This window comes from Zalophus californianus, chromosome 8 (genome assembly GCF_009762305.2).
Source record: "Zalophus californianus isolate mZalCal1 chromosome 8, mZalCal1.pri.v2, whole genome shotgun sequence".
NCBI lineage: Eukaryota > Metazoa > Chordata > Mammalia > Carnivora > Otariidae > Zalophus > Zalophus californianus.
Genome location: NC_045602.1, coordinates 32,086,450 through 32,103,797, shown reverse-complemented (window position 1 = coordinate 32,103,797; position 17,348 = coordinate 32,086,450). Strand labels below are relative to the sequence as shown.

Sequence of the window (17,348 nt, the reverse complement as noted above, 5' to 3'; positions counted from 1 at the left end):
ATAGTTAGGAATTGCTGGTTCATACAGTAACTGTATGTCTAACTTTTTGAAAAAACTGTTCCATAGCAGTTCTACCATTTTATATTTCCACGAGAAATGTTGGCAGTTTCCAATTTCTCCCTATCATTGCCAATCTTTGTTATTGTCTGTCTTTTTTAATATAGCCTCTGAGTGATTGTGAAGTGCTATCTTATTGTGGGTTTAATTTGCATTTTCCTAAAGAGTAATGATTTCATTTCTTTATTAGACATTTGCATATCTTCTTTGAAGAGATGTCTATTCAAATCATTTGTCCATTTTTTAATTGGGTTGTATTTTTATTTTTATTTTTTTAAGATTTTATTTATTTATTTGACAGAGAGAGACACAGTGAGAGAGGGAACACAAGCAGGGAGAGTGGGAGAGGGAGAAGCTGCTCAGCAGGGAGCCCAATGCGGGGCTTGATCCCAGGACCCTGGGATCATGACCTGAGCCAAAGGCAGACGCTTAACCGACTGAGCCACCCAGGTGCCCCTTGGGTTGTATTTTTATTTATATGTATTTACATATGAGTTCTTTATATACTCTGGAATCTAAATCTGTATCAGATATATGATTGGTAAATATTTTCTCCCATTCTGTGGATTCTTTTCATTTCCTTGATAGTTCCCTTTAACACACAGATATGCTTTTTAAAGATGATAAAACTCAGGCACAGGATTGGAAATTGACTTTGCCAAGATTTAGATAGTTCTGCTGTGTTTATTAAAATGAATCACATAATTTATTTTAATTTTTTAAAAAGATTTATTTGAGAGAGAGAGAGAAAGTATGTGCATGAGAGCAAGGAGAGAGGCAGAGGGAGAGGGAGAGAGAATCTTAAGCAGGCTCCACACACAGAGCGGAGCCCAATGCCGGGCTCGATCTGATGACCCTGAGATCATGACCTAAGCCAAAATCAAGAGTTGGACACTCAACCAACTGAGCCACCCAGGCATCCCACATCATTTATTTTAAACTAATTATAAGATAATGAATATAAAGTTCAAAAAGACGTTGAGAGATGGTTTTATTGGCAAAATTATGATATAGAGGTAGTATATGAAGATATTTCAGATGACTAAGTTTTCCTTATACCTAAAAGTTTCAGTTACCACATTAAAACTTTAATGCAGAATATACTACATGTGGAGCTTTAGTCTCAGGCCCGGAGCAGCAGTAAAATGAAAGTTACCACACCATTCTAGTCCTTGAGTATCAGTATATTGTCCTTCACCTTCCACCCTGCAATAGTGAAAAATAAATATGTTCAGTAACCAAGACCAAGAATTTACAGTCCAGGTATAAGATTGTCTAGCATATTATACTCTATGCCTGAAGAATTATATCTTTACACTTTCAAACTTTGATTTAAAATTCAGCATCCTAAAAATAAATAAAATGAAATAAAGTAAAATAGAATTCAGCAACCTGCTTTCATATCCTACCAAAACCATTACTATTCCAAACAAACATTGTTATCATACAAATTCTGGTGTCCAAGATTTTAGGATCACTTACACTCAGTTTACACAAAACCAAAACAATCAGTTAAAAAATGAAAAGTTCATATTAGTTCATTCATTTATTCAACAAATATTTATTGACCATCAACTCTGTGTGAGGTGCTATGCTCTATGCGGGATTTTCTTGGACTCTCGGGAGTAGTGAAAATGTACTTCACATAAACAAACAGACTTATGCCGTGGGTTACATTTTTTCCTTTCATTAACATCAGTGGAAAAAGTTTGCGTTATCAGCACAGACTTGGGAGTCAAAAAAGGTGAACACTTTTCTCCTCTCCTCAAAATGTATTTATATCAACCACTTCATAACAATTAGGTTGTATCTTCAATTCTGGAAATAAAGGGATATTTGTAAATGAACATGAACCTCTGGATTATATGGCATGGTATTCAGTGTGAAGATTAAGCTTGTAAAAGTGTGCTTTTATTTCATTTCACGTTTCTTTTTCCTTCAAGCATAAGCTCAGAAAGGACCACAGTGAGTACATTTCTACAATTTGAAAACTAATTTTGCTTACACTTTAAAAATTAGCTTAGTAAAAATACAAACATATATCAGGTCAAAATCCAATAAACAATTTTGAAATTATCCCTCAAGGCTGCTTTTTAAAAAAATTTATCAGGATAGGGGTGCCTGGGTGGCTCAGTTGTTTAAGCATCCAACTCTTGATTTCGGCTCAGGTCATGGCTTCAAGGATGTGAGATTGAGCCTGGCTTCGGGCTCCATGCTGGGTGTGGAACCTGCTTAAGATTCTCCCTCTTCCTCTCCCTCTGCCCCTCCCTCCCTCTCTAAAATTAAGAAAAAACAAAGCTTATCAGGATATACTTCTTACATCCTGATATATAGAATTTTTGGCCTAAATTTTCTCAGTAATTGTGACAAGCTTTCCATTTCCAAGCTGATGACAAAAAGTTCTATAGCAATAGGAGAGATAAGAGGAAATAAATGAAAAGTCTAATAGGTTATCAACAAGAATATTTTCTTTTGGAGGCTCATGATGGTCTTAGCCTCTGTTTATAACATTTCACCCCGAAAATAACCCAACAATTTTTTTTTTTAACAGGGAGGAAGGGAGGTGGTGGGAGGCGCAGAGGGAGAGAAAGAATCTTAAGCAACCTCCACGCCCAGCTCAGAGCTCAGTGCAGGGCTGGAACTCACGACCCTGAGATCATGACCTGAGCTGAAATCAAGAATCTGACGCTTAACCAACTGAGCCACCCAGGTGCCCTTAATCCAACAATTCTTAATAAATATACTATAAATATATTTTAATGAAATGTATTACAAAAGAATATTTAGCATTAACTAAATATAATATTTAAGCAAAAATGCCTGAAAAGAACCTTTTAGAACTACAATGACTTTTTATTTTAAGCCTACCTATTTTCATTGAAGTTTCCAGTATACTTTGCCCCATTTGGGAATGTATAAGTCCCCAATCCATGAAACATATTGTCCTTAAAGTGTCCTTCATACACTGCTCCTGAAAAATGCTCAAGCCTTCCAAAACCATTCATCTGTTTGTAACAAAGGAAATGACCTCAGTAATTAACATTCAGTTTCTATATATATATGTCTATCATCCACTTAGTTATTATTTAATCTATCATTGTATCACACTTTATTTCCACAAAAATAAGACAACATTTACCATTGATCATTGTCCTTCAAATGCATCTCTCTCTGAAGCCCACCAAGTCAAATGTTCCTAATCTGGGGCATTTGAACATCTAGGGGGTCCATGATGATGATAATAGGATCCTTAAGACATCTTGAATATATCAAAAATCTTAAAGGACAACCAATTTAGTTAGCCCAGGAAACAGTGCAAAGAAGTTGTTAGGAATAAAAATTTGTATTCAAGCACACCTGAATCCACATCTGGTTTCATCACTCATTGGGCAAGAAACCTGAGCCTGATTTCCTTCATTTGTAAAATAGGAGCATTAATGGTACCTACCTCATGAGGTACTGTGAGGATTAGATGAGTAAATTATGTAATGCATTTAGCTTTACTCAGTGAATAGGAGATGAGAAAGATGGTAATAAAGATGACAGGGGGCCTGGCTGGCTTGGTCAGAGGAGCATGTGATTCTTGATCTTGGGGGGGGGTGAGTTTGAGCCCCATGTTGGGTGTAGAGATTACTTAAACAAATAAAACTTAAAAAAAAAAGATGACAAACCTGTATGACTTTAATATCACTCCTATGTTCATATCAGTTTATCATATAGTCTACTCACATGTGTTTTTCATTAATGGTCAAATGCCAGGAATCATTTAAGCAATAGGCTTACTTATCCACTGTCAATATTACAACAATACCTTGTCATCTTTCCAGCTTCCTGTGTAGACAATCCCATTAGGAGTGGTATGAATACCTATTCCATTTCTCTCAAAGATTCCAGAAGATGTTCTTGTACAGTCACCATCTAAACAAGAGAGAAACATATTGTAATCCATTATGAATGGGAACCTTGTTAGACTAGGTAATAAAGTATGTTCAGGACTAATCATAACTGTACCCCTATGGGTCTCTTTGGCTCCCTAGCATTGAAACCAATGAGGCAGAGATAAAGGAGCTCCATGGACTTAGGAGTCTTGTTTTGGTTTTTAAGTTTATTTATTTATTTAAGTAACCTCTACATCCATCATGGGGCTCGAACTCAACGACCCCGAGATCAAGAGTTGTATGCTCTTCTAACTGAGCCAGACAGGCGCCCCTTAGAAGGTCATGTAACCATTAAAACACACTGGCCAGGAAGACTGACAGATCCCATACATAGGTTTCCAAGGCATACTGTCTAGACTTAACATTAGAATTTAAATTTAAAATCTGTCGGGGCGCCTGGGTGGCTCAGTTGTTAAGCATCTGTCTTAGGCTTAGGTCATGATCCCAGGGTCCTGGGATCAAGCCCCACATCGGGCTCCCTGCTCCTTGGGAAGCCTGCTTCTCCCTCTCCCACTCCCCCTGCTTGTGTTCCCTCTCTGTGTCTCTGTCAAATAAATAAAATCTTTAAAAAAAAAATTTTAAATCTGTCTGTCTATTAGTATTTCTATGTCATTTTATTTAATGGAGTTAATATCCCAATAGTTATTTTACAAAATTTACAGTCTCATTTTTTTACTTTTTTTTAAAGATTTTATTTATTTGACAGAGAGACACAGCGAGAGAAGGAACACAAGCAGGGGGAGTGGGAGAGGGAGAAGCAGGCTTCCCGCCAAGCAGGGAGCCCGATGCGGGGCTCGATCCCAGGACCCTGGGACCATGACCTGAGCCAAAGGCAGACACTTAACGACTGAGCCACCCAGGTGTGCCTCATTTTTTTTACTCTTAAGCTATTTTTTCTTTTTTTACATTTTTTAAAATTTTACAATGGCATTTTATTTTTTTAATTTTATTTTATTATGTTATGTTAGTCACCATACAGTACATCATTAGTTTTTGATGTGGTGATCCATGATCCATTGTTTTCGTATAACACCCAGTGCTCCATGCAGTACGTGCCCTCCTTAATACCCATCACCAGGCTAACCCATTCCCTGCCCCCCTCCCCTCTAAAACCCTCAGTTAGTTTCTCAGAGTCCATAGTCTCTCATGGTTCACCTCTCCCTCCGATTTCCCCCCCCTTCATCTTTCCCTTCCTTCTCCTAATGTCCTCCATACTATTCCTTATGTTCCACAAATTAAGTGAAACCATATGATAATTGACTTTCTCCGCTGGACTTGTTTCACTTAGCATAATCTCCTCCAGTCCCATCCATGTTGATGTAAAAGTTGGGTATTCACCCTTTCTGATGGCTGAGTGATATTCCATTGTATATATGGACCACATCTTCTTTATCCATTCATCTGTTGAAGGGCATCTCGGCTCTTTCCACCTCAACCACCCCTTAAGCTATTTAATTTTAGTCTAGATAGAAAAAGTAATTGAAATGTTTGCTTACCATACTTGTCTCCATTTGGAAATATAAAGTTTATCTTACACACTTCAGCAGCTGTTATAAAAGATTTAAGAAAAGTCACATAAACTTAAATAATTGTATGTGCTTTAAGAGCTACCCAAACTGACTCACTTCATATGATTACAAGCATGATTACTTGGCATTTCCGTTGTCTAGTGTAGGGTCCTGGGGAAATGAGTAACTTTGTCTAGATGATCTATTTTTATTTATTTATTATAATAGTTTTATAAATATATAATTCACATACCACAAAACTTACCCTTTAAAAGTATACAATTCAATGTTTTTTTTTAGCATATCAAGAGGTATGCAACTATCACCACAATCTAATTTTAGAATGTTAGCAGTTAGTCTTCGTTCCCCTAATTTCGACTCCCACCTCTTCTCTATGCCCAGCCCCACCTCACCCCAGGCCCAGCCCTAGCCCCTAGCAATCACTAATCTACTTTCTGTCTCTATAGATTTGCCTATTCTGGCCATTTCCTATAAATGGAGTCACACAGTATGTGGTCCTTTATGCTTGGCTTCTTTTATTTAGCATAATGTTCTTAAGGTTCATCCATATTGTAGCATGTAGCAGTACTTCATCCCTTTTTATCACCAAATAATAGTCCACTGTACAGAAATAACAGTTTGTTTATCCATTCATCAATTGGTGGACAGCTGGGTTGTTTCCAATTTGGGCTGTTATGAAGAATGTTGCTATGGACATTCATGTATAAGTTTTTGTGTGGATATATGTTTTTATTTCTCTTGAGTAGCCTATATGACCTATTGATGCCCTCACAGAGGTAAAGTGAAGTGAGGAATTGGCAGAAGGAGGGAATAGAAAATAAAGATAGTAAATGATAGTGGGGAGAGGTAGGGGCAAGGTTGTCTAAACAGAATGAGATTGGAATGGAGAGCAGGTCAAAAGAAAGCACTGAGGGGAATCTATGCCTCAAAGCCCTGGGACATTTAGTGGACCAAATCATTAGAAATTATTTTTTTCAGGGGCGCCTGGGTGGTTCAGTCGTTGTGTCTGCCTTCGGCTCAGGTCATGGTCCCAGGGTCCTGGAATCAAGCCTGCATCGGGCTCTCTGCTAGGCAGGAAGCCTGCTTCTCCCTCTCCCACTCGCCCTGCTTGTGTTCCCTCTCTCACTGTCTCTCTCTCTCTGTCAAATAAATAAATAAAATCTTTTAAAAAGATTATTTTTTTCCAATACCAAAGAAAACATATATAGAAAAGATAAGTAAATTCTAACTTCTGGGACTAAAGAGTCTACCAGAAAGTTACTCAAAGTGTGGCTCGTGCCTCGGAATTATTTGGGATGCCTGCAAGTTCCTAAACTACTGACAAAATCTCTATGGGTGGGGCAAGAGAACTGACATTTTTACTTAAAAATTAAGTGCCAATCGAGAAAGACCAGAGGCTCATCCCCTTTGAGGAAACATAACACAGTAGGTAGAAGACTTTAAAATACTGTAACATCTTCAGAGAGAAAGGGAGAGTATAGTATCCTTGAGACAGAAATAGGTGGTTATGAAAAAGAACCAATGAGCAATCTAGGAAATGAATAACATAATTGGGGTAATGACTGAATAGCATAATGGATACAACTGAAAAGTAAATTGGTGAACTGGAATACAAAGTTGCAATTTTTTCCCAGAAAAGGCACAAAGAAAAAGACAAGTATCACTTGAGCCAGCCCTTTCATATCACCCTTACCCCCAGACTCATCTAGGAGTCTCCACAGCACCCTGGGCCGATCCCTACTGTAGTACTTAGAACCCTGTTAAAATAACACGTTTGTTCTGGAATCCCCAGTCACAATACCCACCTCGTCTAGGTCAAGGATCAGGGATTAGTCAAATCTTTTTTTCTCACTCTAGTGTCCAGCATAGTAGTACTTAGTGGTAGGTGCTTAGTACTTGTAGGTAGGAACTGAATGTCTAGTGAATAAATGGCACTTGGGAAGCAATCTTTGAATGCTTTTTTTTTAAAGATTGTATTTATTTATTTGACAGAGAGAGACACAGCAAGAGAGGGAACACAAGCAGGGGGAGGGGGAGAGGGAGAAGCAGGCTTCCCGAGGAGCAGGGAGCCCGATGTGGGGCTTGATCCCAGGACCCTGGGATCATGACCTGAGCTGAAGGCACACGCTTAACGACTCAGCCACCCAGGCGCCCCAGGCTTTAAATGCTTATTAAGCAGGGTACTTAAGCTGATCATACAGAAAAACCAAACTATTTTCAAATGCCCTTAAATGGTTCCACACTGGAAACTTTGTAATGTTAGAGCGAGAGGGAATGTAAGAGATGGAAACCATTTAGCACCGTAGAGGAAAAATCTGGAGAGGATGGCATTTGCCTAAGATGTCACAACAGTGAGTCTACGGCCGAAACAGAGCTGGAATCCAGGTGTTCTGATTCCCAGGACGGGGTGGGGGGGTCTCCGTGTCCCCACGCCATCCCCAGTGTAGACGATCAGGAAATAAGTCACAGCCACACAGGAGCTACCAGTGTCCACGCTCTGGCTTAATGCGAGTTCTACTTAGAGGTGAATTCCCGGCTCGGGGCATTGGGAGGAGGGGCACTCACTCGACAGAGGTGTGTTGCAGATATTTTCTTGACTCTGCAGTTCCTCCTGGGCCGCCAGCTCTATGGCATTGAGGGAAAGAAACGCTAACTCCGCGCAGAGAGCGACTCGGTTGCCGGGGCGACGAGTCACCTCTCACCCGGAAGCGAATATGCGAGGGACAGAGGCTGAGCCAATCGGAAGGCAGGAGTTGTGCTGCTGCAGCAGGGCCGCGGCGGAGCCGCTCTAGGTGAGATCGCGCTGGGTGGCGAAGCCCTGGCGGCACCCCTCAGCCTAAGCCCTCCCTCCTGACAGCCGCCCCGGGAAGCAGCGCTTCGAACCCGCCACGGCCTCCCGTTCCGCGGACAAGGGATGTGTGCCTGTGTGCGTGGTTTGCGCGCCGCCCTGGTTGTCAGTGTGCGGACCCTGCTACCACCTTCCTCTCGGGGGGTGGTCAGGGTCTGAGGAGCATCCGGCCGGGTGGGATCCAGGCAGGCTGGCTCGGGCCTGGGAGTCTGGACCAGCAGGATCCCGGGTTGTCCGCGCCCAGGCTGGAGGCGAGGGAGCGGAATTCAGCTCGGAGAGGGGTAAAGGATTACATTGGAGAGGCTCGGGTTTCCTTTCCTGTCTCTTGTCACCGTCTCGAACTGAGTGTATGCTGGAAGAAAGGTACCAGGTGTAGGTATCTGCGTGGAGCTGGTTATATGGGGTCAGTCAGAGGTTTGCCTGGGAAGGGAGTGGTGTGTGATCAGTTTTCAGTGTCCTGTTTGGTGATTCTGTTCCTGGGGGCCTGTTCTGCGTTTGAAACAAAGGATCCTCTTTGAGCCAAACTTAGGTCCCTGCGTCCACGGTGAAGAAAAATAGTTGGAATCTTCTCAGGCTAAATGGAATAGAATGCTGAAATTTAATACATGTAGATTATACAAGCTAATTCCCATTCCCTTGAAAACATCTGGGCTGAATTGTATTGGATACAGCCAGCAAGCCTTCCTTCAACATTTTGAGAGCAGATCTCAGATCAGGTTGTAAAGGTGAGATTTTCTGGGTTGGTGTGAGACAAGTTGTTGATCATTATTTTAGGCAAACTAGCTGGGGCGCAGTCTGGTTGGCTAGCCACTCTTTAAAAATCAAAGCACATTATCTTCTTGCTTTTTTCCTAATGTATTTTACTTACACAAAATTCCCTGGACTGGGTGTTTTTTGAGCTGAAGCTCTGATGTTTCTGTCTGATTTGTGTATCTTTTCCCTTTGTCCGAATTCTAGAAGTAATAGATAATTATTGATGCACAACTTTACAGAATTCAGTTTGTCTGATTGTTTTGGTCTTCTGTTAAGCTTTAAACGACCCTACATTTGTGTGAGTATATGTTTAAGTACCACTGTTTCTACAGAAGAATTTGAGGTAGTTGGGCTTCTTATGATATTCTTATCTAAGAGATCTGGAGTCAGGAAACTTGCAATGAAGGGATTTGAAATTTGGATTGGAAAAGTATATTAATCATTTTTTATTTTCCATATTTTATTATATTTTGACACATTGGGGGCCTACCTGGACAGGAAGAAACTGTCCTTCCTAGAGATAGCTAATTCACTTTGACCTGTGAACATACCTTTCATATGCAGACCAACCCCCAGCCACCTACCTCCATCTAATTTTTGCACCTCAAGCCAATTCCTCCCTCCCCCTAAATCAACCCAGGGCCAGGTCACAGGCAACTAGGCACAGCCCCTATGCCCCAAAGCCTGCTGGAATTATTTTAACTGGCCAGTCCTAAACTGTTTACTCAGCCCTGCCTTTCCTGCGGAAACCCTAATAAAGGCTGTGGCTTTTGCCTTCCCCTGGCTCTTTTGTGCCTCCTGACTGACACTGGTACCTCCTTCTGGGGCCTGGCCTGGCATGGCATGATATACCTCTCTCCTTTCTGGCCAAATGGTGAATAACATTAAACTTTCCTTTTGGTGGCATTGACCTCTCCTTGTTGTCACTTTTATAAATTAAGACCCAGGCACAAATCAAAGGGGGTCTTGTTTATCATTAAACTTTGAATTGAAGATATAAGGTACGTGTGTGGTGAGGAGGAAGAGATACGGTAGAAAGAATTTTGGCTTTGGTGTCAGATTGTTTCAAACCCTGGCTCCAGACTTTGCTTCTATACATTAGGTGGCATTAGACAACTCATATAATTTATCTGTGCTCTAGTCTCTTCTATAAAATATAGAAAATAATCTTTACCGTACTAGATTTTTAGACGGTTAAATGAAATAATCTTACCTTTCCCCTTAATGCAGACTTGTATATTCAACTACCTTCAATATGTCTCCACGTGAGTATCTGGTTGGCATCTTAAATGTAACAGATCCAATCTGAACTTGTGACACCCCTCCCCCGATATTTTCCTCCCCAATATCCCAGTTCTGAGCACATGACACCACTATTTACCCAGTTAACCTGGGCCAAATTTCATCTAATTCATCTACATTTAAAATACATTCAGAATCTGTGACCACTTTTCAACTCTGCTGCTCCCACCCTAGTCCCGCCCACTGTATTTTCTCTGTATTTGTTCTGCCTGAACAACTGCAGTAATTTTCTAGTTGGCCTCCTGGCTTCTCCTCACCCCTCTGCAGTCTCTTTATTCTTCATGAAGCAGGTAGCGTAATTGTTTTAAAACATGAGTCAGTCTTAGCCATCTTTTGCCTCGGCTCTTTAGTGACTTACTATCATATTTAGAATTTTTAAAAAAATTTTCCAAAAAAATTTTTTTTCCTAATCTTAGCTAAACAGATTAAATTCTATCTTTTTAAAAATCTAAAGCTACATAAAACCCAAAGCAATCTATTTTTCTATCTGAGATCAAAACAAGTTTCTTTTTTCCTATCTAAACATAATTCTTGGCATTGAGGTAAATCTGAATTCACATGATAGACTCTGTCAAACTTTTCCAAAATACTTTAAGCCCCGCTTTGGAGAGAAATTCTCATGTTACACATACATATTTACATATTTTTTTTCAAAGACTAATGACACATTTATGAGGTTAATAGGCATGCAATGGGACCATGATACTACTAATAATATGAAAACAAAAAGCAATTCATTTATACAAAGTGTTCCTGTATGATGCAGTATGAAATGGGATCACAGAATCTATGTACAAACATGAATCACCAAAAGAAACTAAGCTCACTTTAAGAAAATTCATTCTGTTGTTTGGAGCAGAGGTGGCCAAAAATATTGTGTGTAAAATCTTCAGTCAAGTATTAGCCTAAATTGGCAATAACTGCAACTCAAACACTAAACCCAACCAGATCTTTACTGTGGCAATGCAATGTTAGCTTTGTGGCCTACAGGATTTACTGAGGTAACAACCTCTTCTCTCTTGCCTCTCTTCTCAGTGCTCCCCCTTTTTCCAACTTTTTCTTGGCCTTCTCTGCTCTCTGACCTCATCCCCTCTCCTCACTTCAGTACAGACCCATCAGACTTCTCTCTCTTTGTCCAGCTCAGTGCATTGAAGATGTTCTGGACCTGGCACCCTCCCCTCAGAATATTCTTTTCCCAAATATTTCATGGCTCATTCAGTTTGTTCAGGTGTCTGCTCAAACATGATCTCAGAGAGGCCTTACTTGACAACTGTCTTTAAAATAACAGTCTTAGGATTTTTCTTTTTCTGTTTAACTGATATTATCTATTTATTTGTTTATTTGTGTCTTACCCTTTGGAAGGTAAGCTTCATGAGGAATTTTGTCTTCTTTGCTGTTATATCAGTTGTTGGTTCATGTATTTTGGTGCTCTGTTATTAGGTGCATATATATTTATCATTGTTATATCTTCCTGATAGATCGACCCCTTTATCATTATGAAATGTCCTTTATTTCTAGTAACATTTTTTTTTTTTTGCTTTAAAGTCTATTTTGTCTGATACTAGCACAGTCACTCCAGCTTTCTTGTGGTTGCTGTTTGCATAATTTATCTTTTACCATCTGTTTACTTTTCATTTATTTGTTTCTTTGAATTTAAAGTGATAAATAGCATATAGTTGGATCATTTTTTTTAATTGAGGTATAATTGACATATAACATTATATTAGTTTCAGGTATATGACATAATGATTTGTCATTTGTATATATTGTGAAATGATCACCACAGTAAGTCTAGTAGTTAGCATCTACCACCATACATAGTTACAAAAATTTTTTTTCTTGTGATGAGTACTTTTAAGATTTACTCTCTTAGCAACTTTCAAGTATGCAATAGAGTATTATTTACTATAGTCACCATGCTGTACCTTATATCTCCATAACTTATTTATTTTATAACTGGAAGTTTGTACCTTTTGACCCCCTTTACCCATTTTACCCACCCTCTACCTACCATCTCTGGCGACCACCAGTCTGTTCTTTTTATCTGTGAGCTTTGTTGTTTTTGTTTTTAAATTCCACACATGCACGAGATTGTATGTATTTGTGTTTCTCTGACTAATTTCACTTAGCAAAATGCCCTTAGTGTCCTTCCTTGTTGTTGCAGATAACAATATTTCATTCTCCTTTATGGCTGAATAGTATTCCATTGTATATATCTATATGTATATCTTTTTGAATTAGCGTTTTCATTTTCTTTGGTTAAACACCCAGAAGTGGAATTATTGAATTGTATGGTAGATCTTTTTGAATTTTTTGAAGAACCTCCATACTGTTTTCCATAGTGGCTATGCCAATTTACTTTCCTACCAACAGTGCACAAGAGTTCCTTTTTCTCCACGTCCTTACCAACACTCATTATTTCTTGTCTTTTTGATAATAGCCATTCTCACAGGTGTGAGGTGGTATTTCATTGTGGTTTTGGTTTGTATTTCCCTGATAATTAGTGATGTTGAGCATCTTTTCATGTACCTGTTGGCCATCTGTATGTTCTCTTTGGAAAAATATCTATTCAGATCCTCTGCCAGTTTTTTAATTGAATTGTTTGGGGTTTTTTACTGTTGAGTTGTATGAGCTCTTATATATTTTAGATATTAATTTCTTATCGGATACATGATTTGCAAATATTTTCTCCCATTGAATAGGTTGCCTTTTCATTTTGTTGATGTTTTCCTTTGCTTGCAGAAACTTTTTAGTTTACCCACTTTTTTATTTTTGCTTTTGTTGCCTTTGATTTTGGAGTCAGGTTCAAAAAATCATCACCAACACTGATGTCAAAGAGTTTACTGCCTATGTTTTCTTGTAGGAGTTGTATGGCTTCAAGTCTTACATTTAAGTCTATAATCCATTTCGAGTTCATTTTTGTGTGTGGTGTAAGGTAATAATCTAATTTCATTCTTTTGCATGTGGCTGTCCAGTTTTCCCAACACGATTTACTGAAGAGACTTCTTTCCTCATTGTATATTCTTGGCTCCTTTGTTGTGAATTAATTGACCATATATATGTGGGTTTGTTTCTAGGGTCTCTATTCTGTTCCATTCATCTGTGTGTCTGTTTTTATGCCAGTACTATACTGTTTTTATTACCACAGCTTTGTAATATAGTTTGAAGTCAGGGATTGTTATGCCTCCAGCTTCATTCTTCTTTCTCAAGATTGCTTTGGTTATTCAGGGTCTTTGTGGCTCCGTGCAAATTTTAGCATTATTTGTTCTGTTTCTGTGAAAAATGCCATTGGAATTTTGGTAGAGGTTGCATTGAATCTGGAGATTACTTTGGGTAGTAAGGACATTCTAATAATATAGATTCTTCCAATCCATGAGCACAGACTATCTTTCCATTTATATGTGTCTTCTTCCATTTCTTTCATCAATGTCTTATAGTTTTCAGTGCACAGTTCTTTCACCTCCTTGGTTAAATTTATTCCTAGGTATTTTATTCTTTTTAATGTAGCTTATTACTTCTTGAGTTACAACTATTTTCTCTTATTATAGGAATATGTAAGTCTAAGAAACTATCTTAAATCTAGCTGCGGGGATGCCTGGATGGCTCAGTCAGTTAAGCATCTGCCTTCTGCTCAGGTCATGATCCCCGAGTCCCACATCGGGCTCTTTGTTCAGCGGGGATCCTGCTTCTCCCTCTGCCTCTGCCCGCCCTCTGCTTGTGCTCTCTCTGTCTCCAACAAATAAAATCTTTTAAAAAAATAAAATAAAAATAAAATAAAATAAATAGTTTTATGTATAATTTTCATTTTTACTTTCTTTTTGATCTATAAATTCTGTTTTGCTTTATATATTTAGGTGTTCTGTGCATAAATATTTACAATTGTTAGATCCTCATGATGAATTAATCCCCTTATCATTATATAATGACCATCTTTGTCCCTTGTTAGTTTTTGCCTTAAAGTCTATCTTGCCCAATAAAAGTATAGTTGCCCCAGCTTTCTTTTGGTTTCCATTTGCACGGAATAGCTTTTTCCATCCCTTCGCTTTCATTCGATGTCCTTAAAGCCAGAAAGTTGTAGGCAGCATATAGTTGTAGGCAGCATACAGTTGGGCCTTATTTTTTAATCTATTCAGCCATTTTGTGTCTTTTGATTGGAAAAGTTAATCTATTTACATTTGAAGTAATTATTAATAGGTAAGGGCTTAATACTGACATTTTGTTAATTGTTTCTTAGGTGTTTTATAGATCCTTTGCTCCTTTCTTCCTCTCTTGCTGTCTTTGTGATTTGATGATTTTCTGTAGTGGTATGCTTTGATTCCTTTCTCTTTTGTATATGTACTGTCGATTTTTGCTTTGTAGTTTCCATGAGACTTACATAAAACATCATATAGTTATAACATTCTATTTTAAGCTGTTTAACAACTCAACTTCATTTGCACACAAAAGCTCTATACATTCACTCTACCCAGGCAAAATATCTGAGCCAGGTCTGTATCTCTGAAAGTGCATACGTAAATTAGAATTTTGTTTATCAAATCACGTATTAAATAAATGGAAAACAGCTCTTTTCAACTAGAGCCCGATGTAGGACTCGGGCTTAAACATGTGTGTTTTGAAACTTCTCCGTGTATTTCTGTTGCTCATCCCTGGTTAAGAAATCTGTGTCAGAGGGGCACCTGGGTGGCTCAGTAGTTAAGTGTCTGCCTTCGGCTCAGGTCATGATCCCAGGGTCCTGGGATTGAGTCTCTTATCAGGCTCCCTGCTCAGCAGGAAGCCTGCTTCTCCCTCTCCCACTCCCCCTGCTTGTGTTCCCTCTCTCGCTGTGTCTCTCTCTGTCAAATAAATAAATAAAATCTTTAAAAAACAAAAAGAAAGAAAGAAATCTGTGTCAGAGAGACTCACTAAATATTAATCCTCAGAGGGATATGCTTGTAAAGCTTTTGTCAAAACAATTTATCTCTGCTTCCCCTAGACTGACCCTTTTAAAACACGTGCACGTCCTTATTTCTTTGTAATGGGCTCTCCATAACTGTGACAAAGGATTGTCGTACTTGTCTGGTTTTCTGATGTCTGTATTAGTTTTTCTCTTGCAGGTGAAAATGAGTTCCTCGGTAAGAAGAAAAGGCAAGCCGGGCAAAGGAGGTGGAAAAGGGTCTTCTAGAGGAGGAAGGGAAGGCAGGAGTCACACGAGCAGATCTCACGGGGGCGGTGGTGGTGCCGGCAATAGGAAAGCCTCGAGCAGAATGTGGGATGATGGCGATGACTTTTGCATCTTCAGTGAATCGAGGCGCTCATCCAGGTCATTATGCTTTTGTAATGTGTAAATATAGAAACGGGATCAATTCCTAATCTGTGGGACAGTAGAGAGCTAAGAGGAAGAGGGGGGAAATGCCAAGTAATTCCGGTCAAGTGAATCGTTCCTCTTGTTTTGAAACCTTGCAGTCTCTCACTTTGTAACCTTTTATAGAGGCGTGTTGGCAAATAACGGCTTTTTTTGCAAGGTCAGAATCTGAAGTTCACTTCAACTTACATGACACTGTGAATTGAATATAATACTGTTGCTGTAACTCCTGTTACCAGGAAAGTAAATATTGGAAATGGCGAAAGTGATGAAAATTATTTTAAGTGTTTCTTACACATTGTAGTTTGAAAGTCCCAAAATGCTACTTGACTGTACTCCCTGTCTGTTTAGTTGATGAATTAATTATCTATTTTCCAGACATTTCAGCCAAATCTTCACTGGTGCTTCATGTGATGACCCGTGACAGAGTCATAGCCAGGCTTCTTTCGTACTCAACTTTTAAATAATGAGTAGATTCTGATAACTGATGAATATTTAGTGAAAATAAAGATTTTACTGCTGCATGTTATGCAGTATAGATAGAGAATTCTCGTCTCTCAAGTGGCCTGCAAGCTGTCTACTGGAATTTTTAGAGATGGAAAGATTTCTTTAAAGCTACACATACACACACACACTCTCTCTCTCTCGTGGAAATAACTCCCAACTAAATATTAGTTAGAAAGGAATATAGGTGAATGCTGGAGTTTAACTGCATCAAACATGCTTTTAACTTAAATGAATACATCTATATGCACTCAGGAAAAGAAAAAGAAAAACAAATAGCATTTAAGTAATTTAAACTTGCCACTAAATGAATCTGAGCCCCACAGTGAGCAAGATATGGAAGAAGAATTACAATTCCCTCGGTCAGTCTTAGTTTCCAAGTGCTTTTTGTAGTTGAAGCCACTTGATGTACTGAGTATGTGATTTTAGGGTTTAAATATATATTTTTTATACAGAGTCCCTGACATAACCCAAATACTTGATCTGATATTCAGCCAGAGAATCTACAGGTTTTTTTTGTTCTAGAAGAAAAATAGTCATTTCAGACATATCGAGAGCTAATATGTCAATCTCAAACTTGACACTTTTTTTAAAGGAATCTAGGAATCTTCCAGGGTAATTTTAAGCTATATTTTCACTTTACCTGCTGATTTAAGAACCTAACTTCTGAGTTAGATGCAGCTCCCTTCTTTTTGAAAACGTAGACGTTATAACTGGAGGTTCTTACTGTCTTTGGCCTTCATTCATACAGCAAGTATGTCCTGAGCACCTACTAGGCACCAGGTACTATTTTAGGGACTAGAATTACAACAACGAATAAAATATTGTTCTTGTCTTCATAGAAGCAAGTTTGAGGTATAAAGACTTTAAACAATATCTAATATGTCAGGTAGAAAGTGCCCTAGAAAAAAAAAGATAAAAGGGGTAGAAAATGCTATAATAAACTGCTGTTATTTTTAAATAGTTGCTATTTATGTGGAGTGATCAGGGAAGGCTTCTAATAGCATGTCCTTTAAGTAGGGACAAGAAGGAAGTGAAGGAGAGAGCTATGAAGCTACCTGAGAGAAGAACATTCA

The 17,348-nt window shown here is 38.8% G+C and overlaps 2 protein-coding genes across 7 annotated transcripts in view; one reads left to right on the top strand and one right to left on the bottom strand.

The window, feature by feature from the left end:
* Nucleotides 1-1,031: 1,031 nt before the first annotated feature.
* Nucleotides 1,032-8,206, bottom strand: MORN2 (MORN repeat containing 2). The gene is made up of 4 exons (XM_027622776.1): nucleotides 8,090-8,206; nucleotides 3,869-3,975; nucleotides 2,926-3,062; nucleotides 1,032-1,263 (listed from the first exon to the last, which is right to left on the bottom strand). Exons 3-4 carry the CDS (start codon nucleotides 3,060-3,062, stop codon nucleotides 1,161-1,163), a joined length of 240 nt encoding a protein of 79 aa, XP_027478577.1. The 5' UTR covers nucleotides 3,869-3,975; nucleotides 8,090-8,206; the 3' UTR covers nucleotides 1,032-1,160.
* Nucleotides 8,207-8,265: 59 nt separating this feature from the next.
* The window catches only part of DHX57 (DExH-box helicase 57), a 53,849-nt gene continuing 44,766 nt past the window's right edge, over nucleotides 8,266-17,348 (top strand). For 2 of the 6 annotated variants that reach the window (XM_035728803.1, XM_035728799.1), the window contains exon 1: nucleotides 15,293-15,726. In XM_035728803.1, the coding sequence (XP_035584696.1) occupies nucleotides 15,494-15,726 (233 nt within the window). In that variant the 5' untranslated portion in view covers nucleotides 15,293-15,493. Of the gene's footprint in view, nucleotides 8,317-8,384; nucleotides 8,745-15,292; nucleotides 15,727-17,348 lie in introns of those variants that run through there. The other 4 variants (XM_035728801.1, XM_035728805.1, XM_035728802.1 and 1 more) reach the window with 4 other exon arrangements.

Excerpts from the sequence above, each read along its gene's own strand:
- MORN2 (XM_027622776.1), bottom strand. The coding sequence starts at position 3,062 with ATGAATGGTTTTGGAAGGCTTGAGCATTTTTCAGGAGCAGTGTATGAA. Across the intron at positions 1,264-2,925 it reads GGAAACTTCAATGAAAATAG|GGTGGAAGGTGAAGGACAAT; the intron begins GTAGGCTTAAAA and ends TCACTATTGCAG.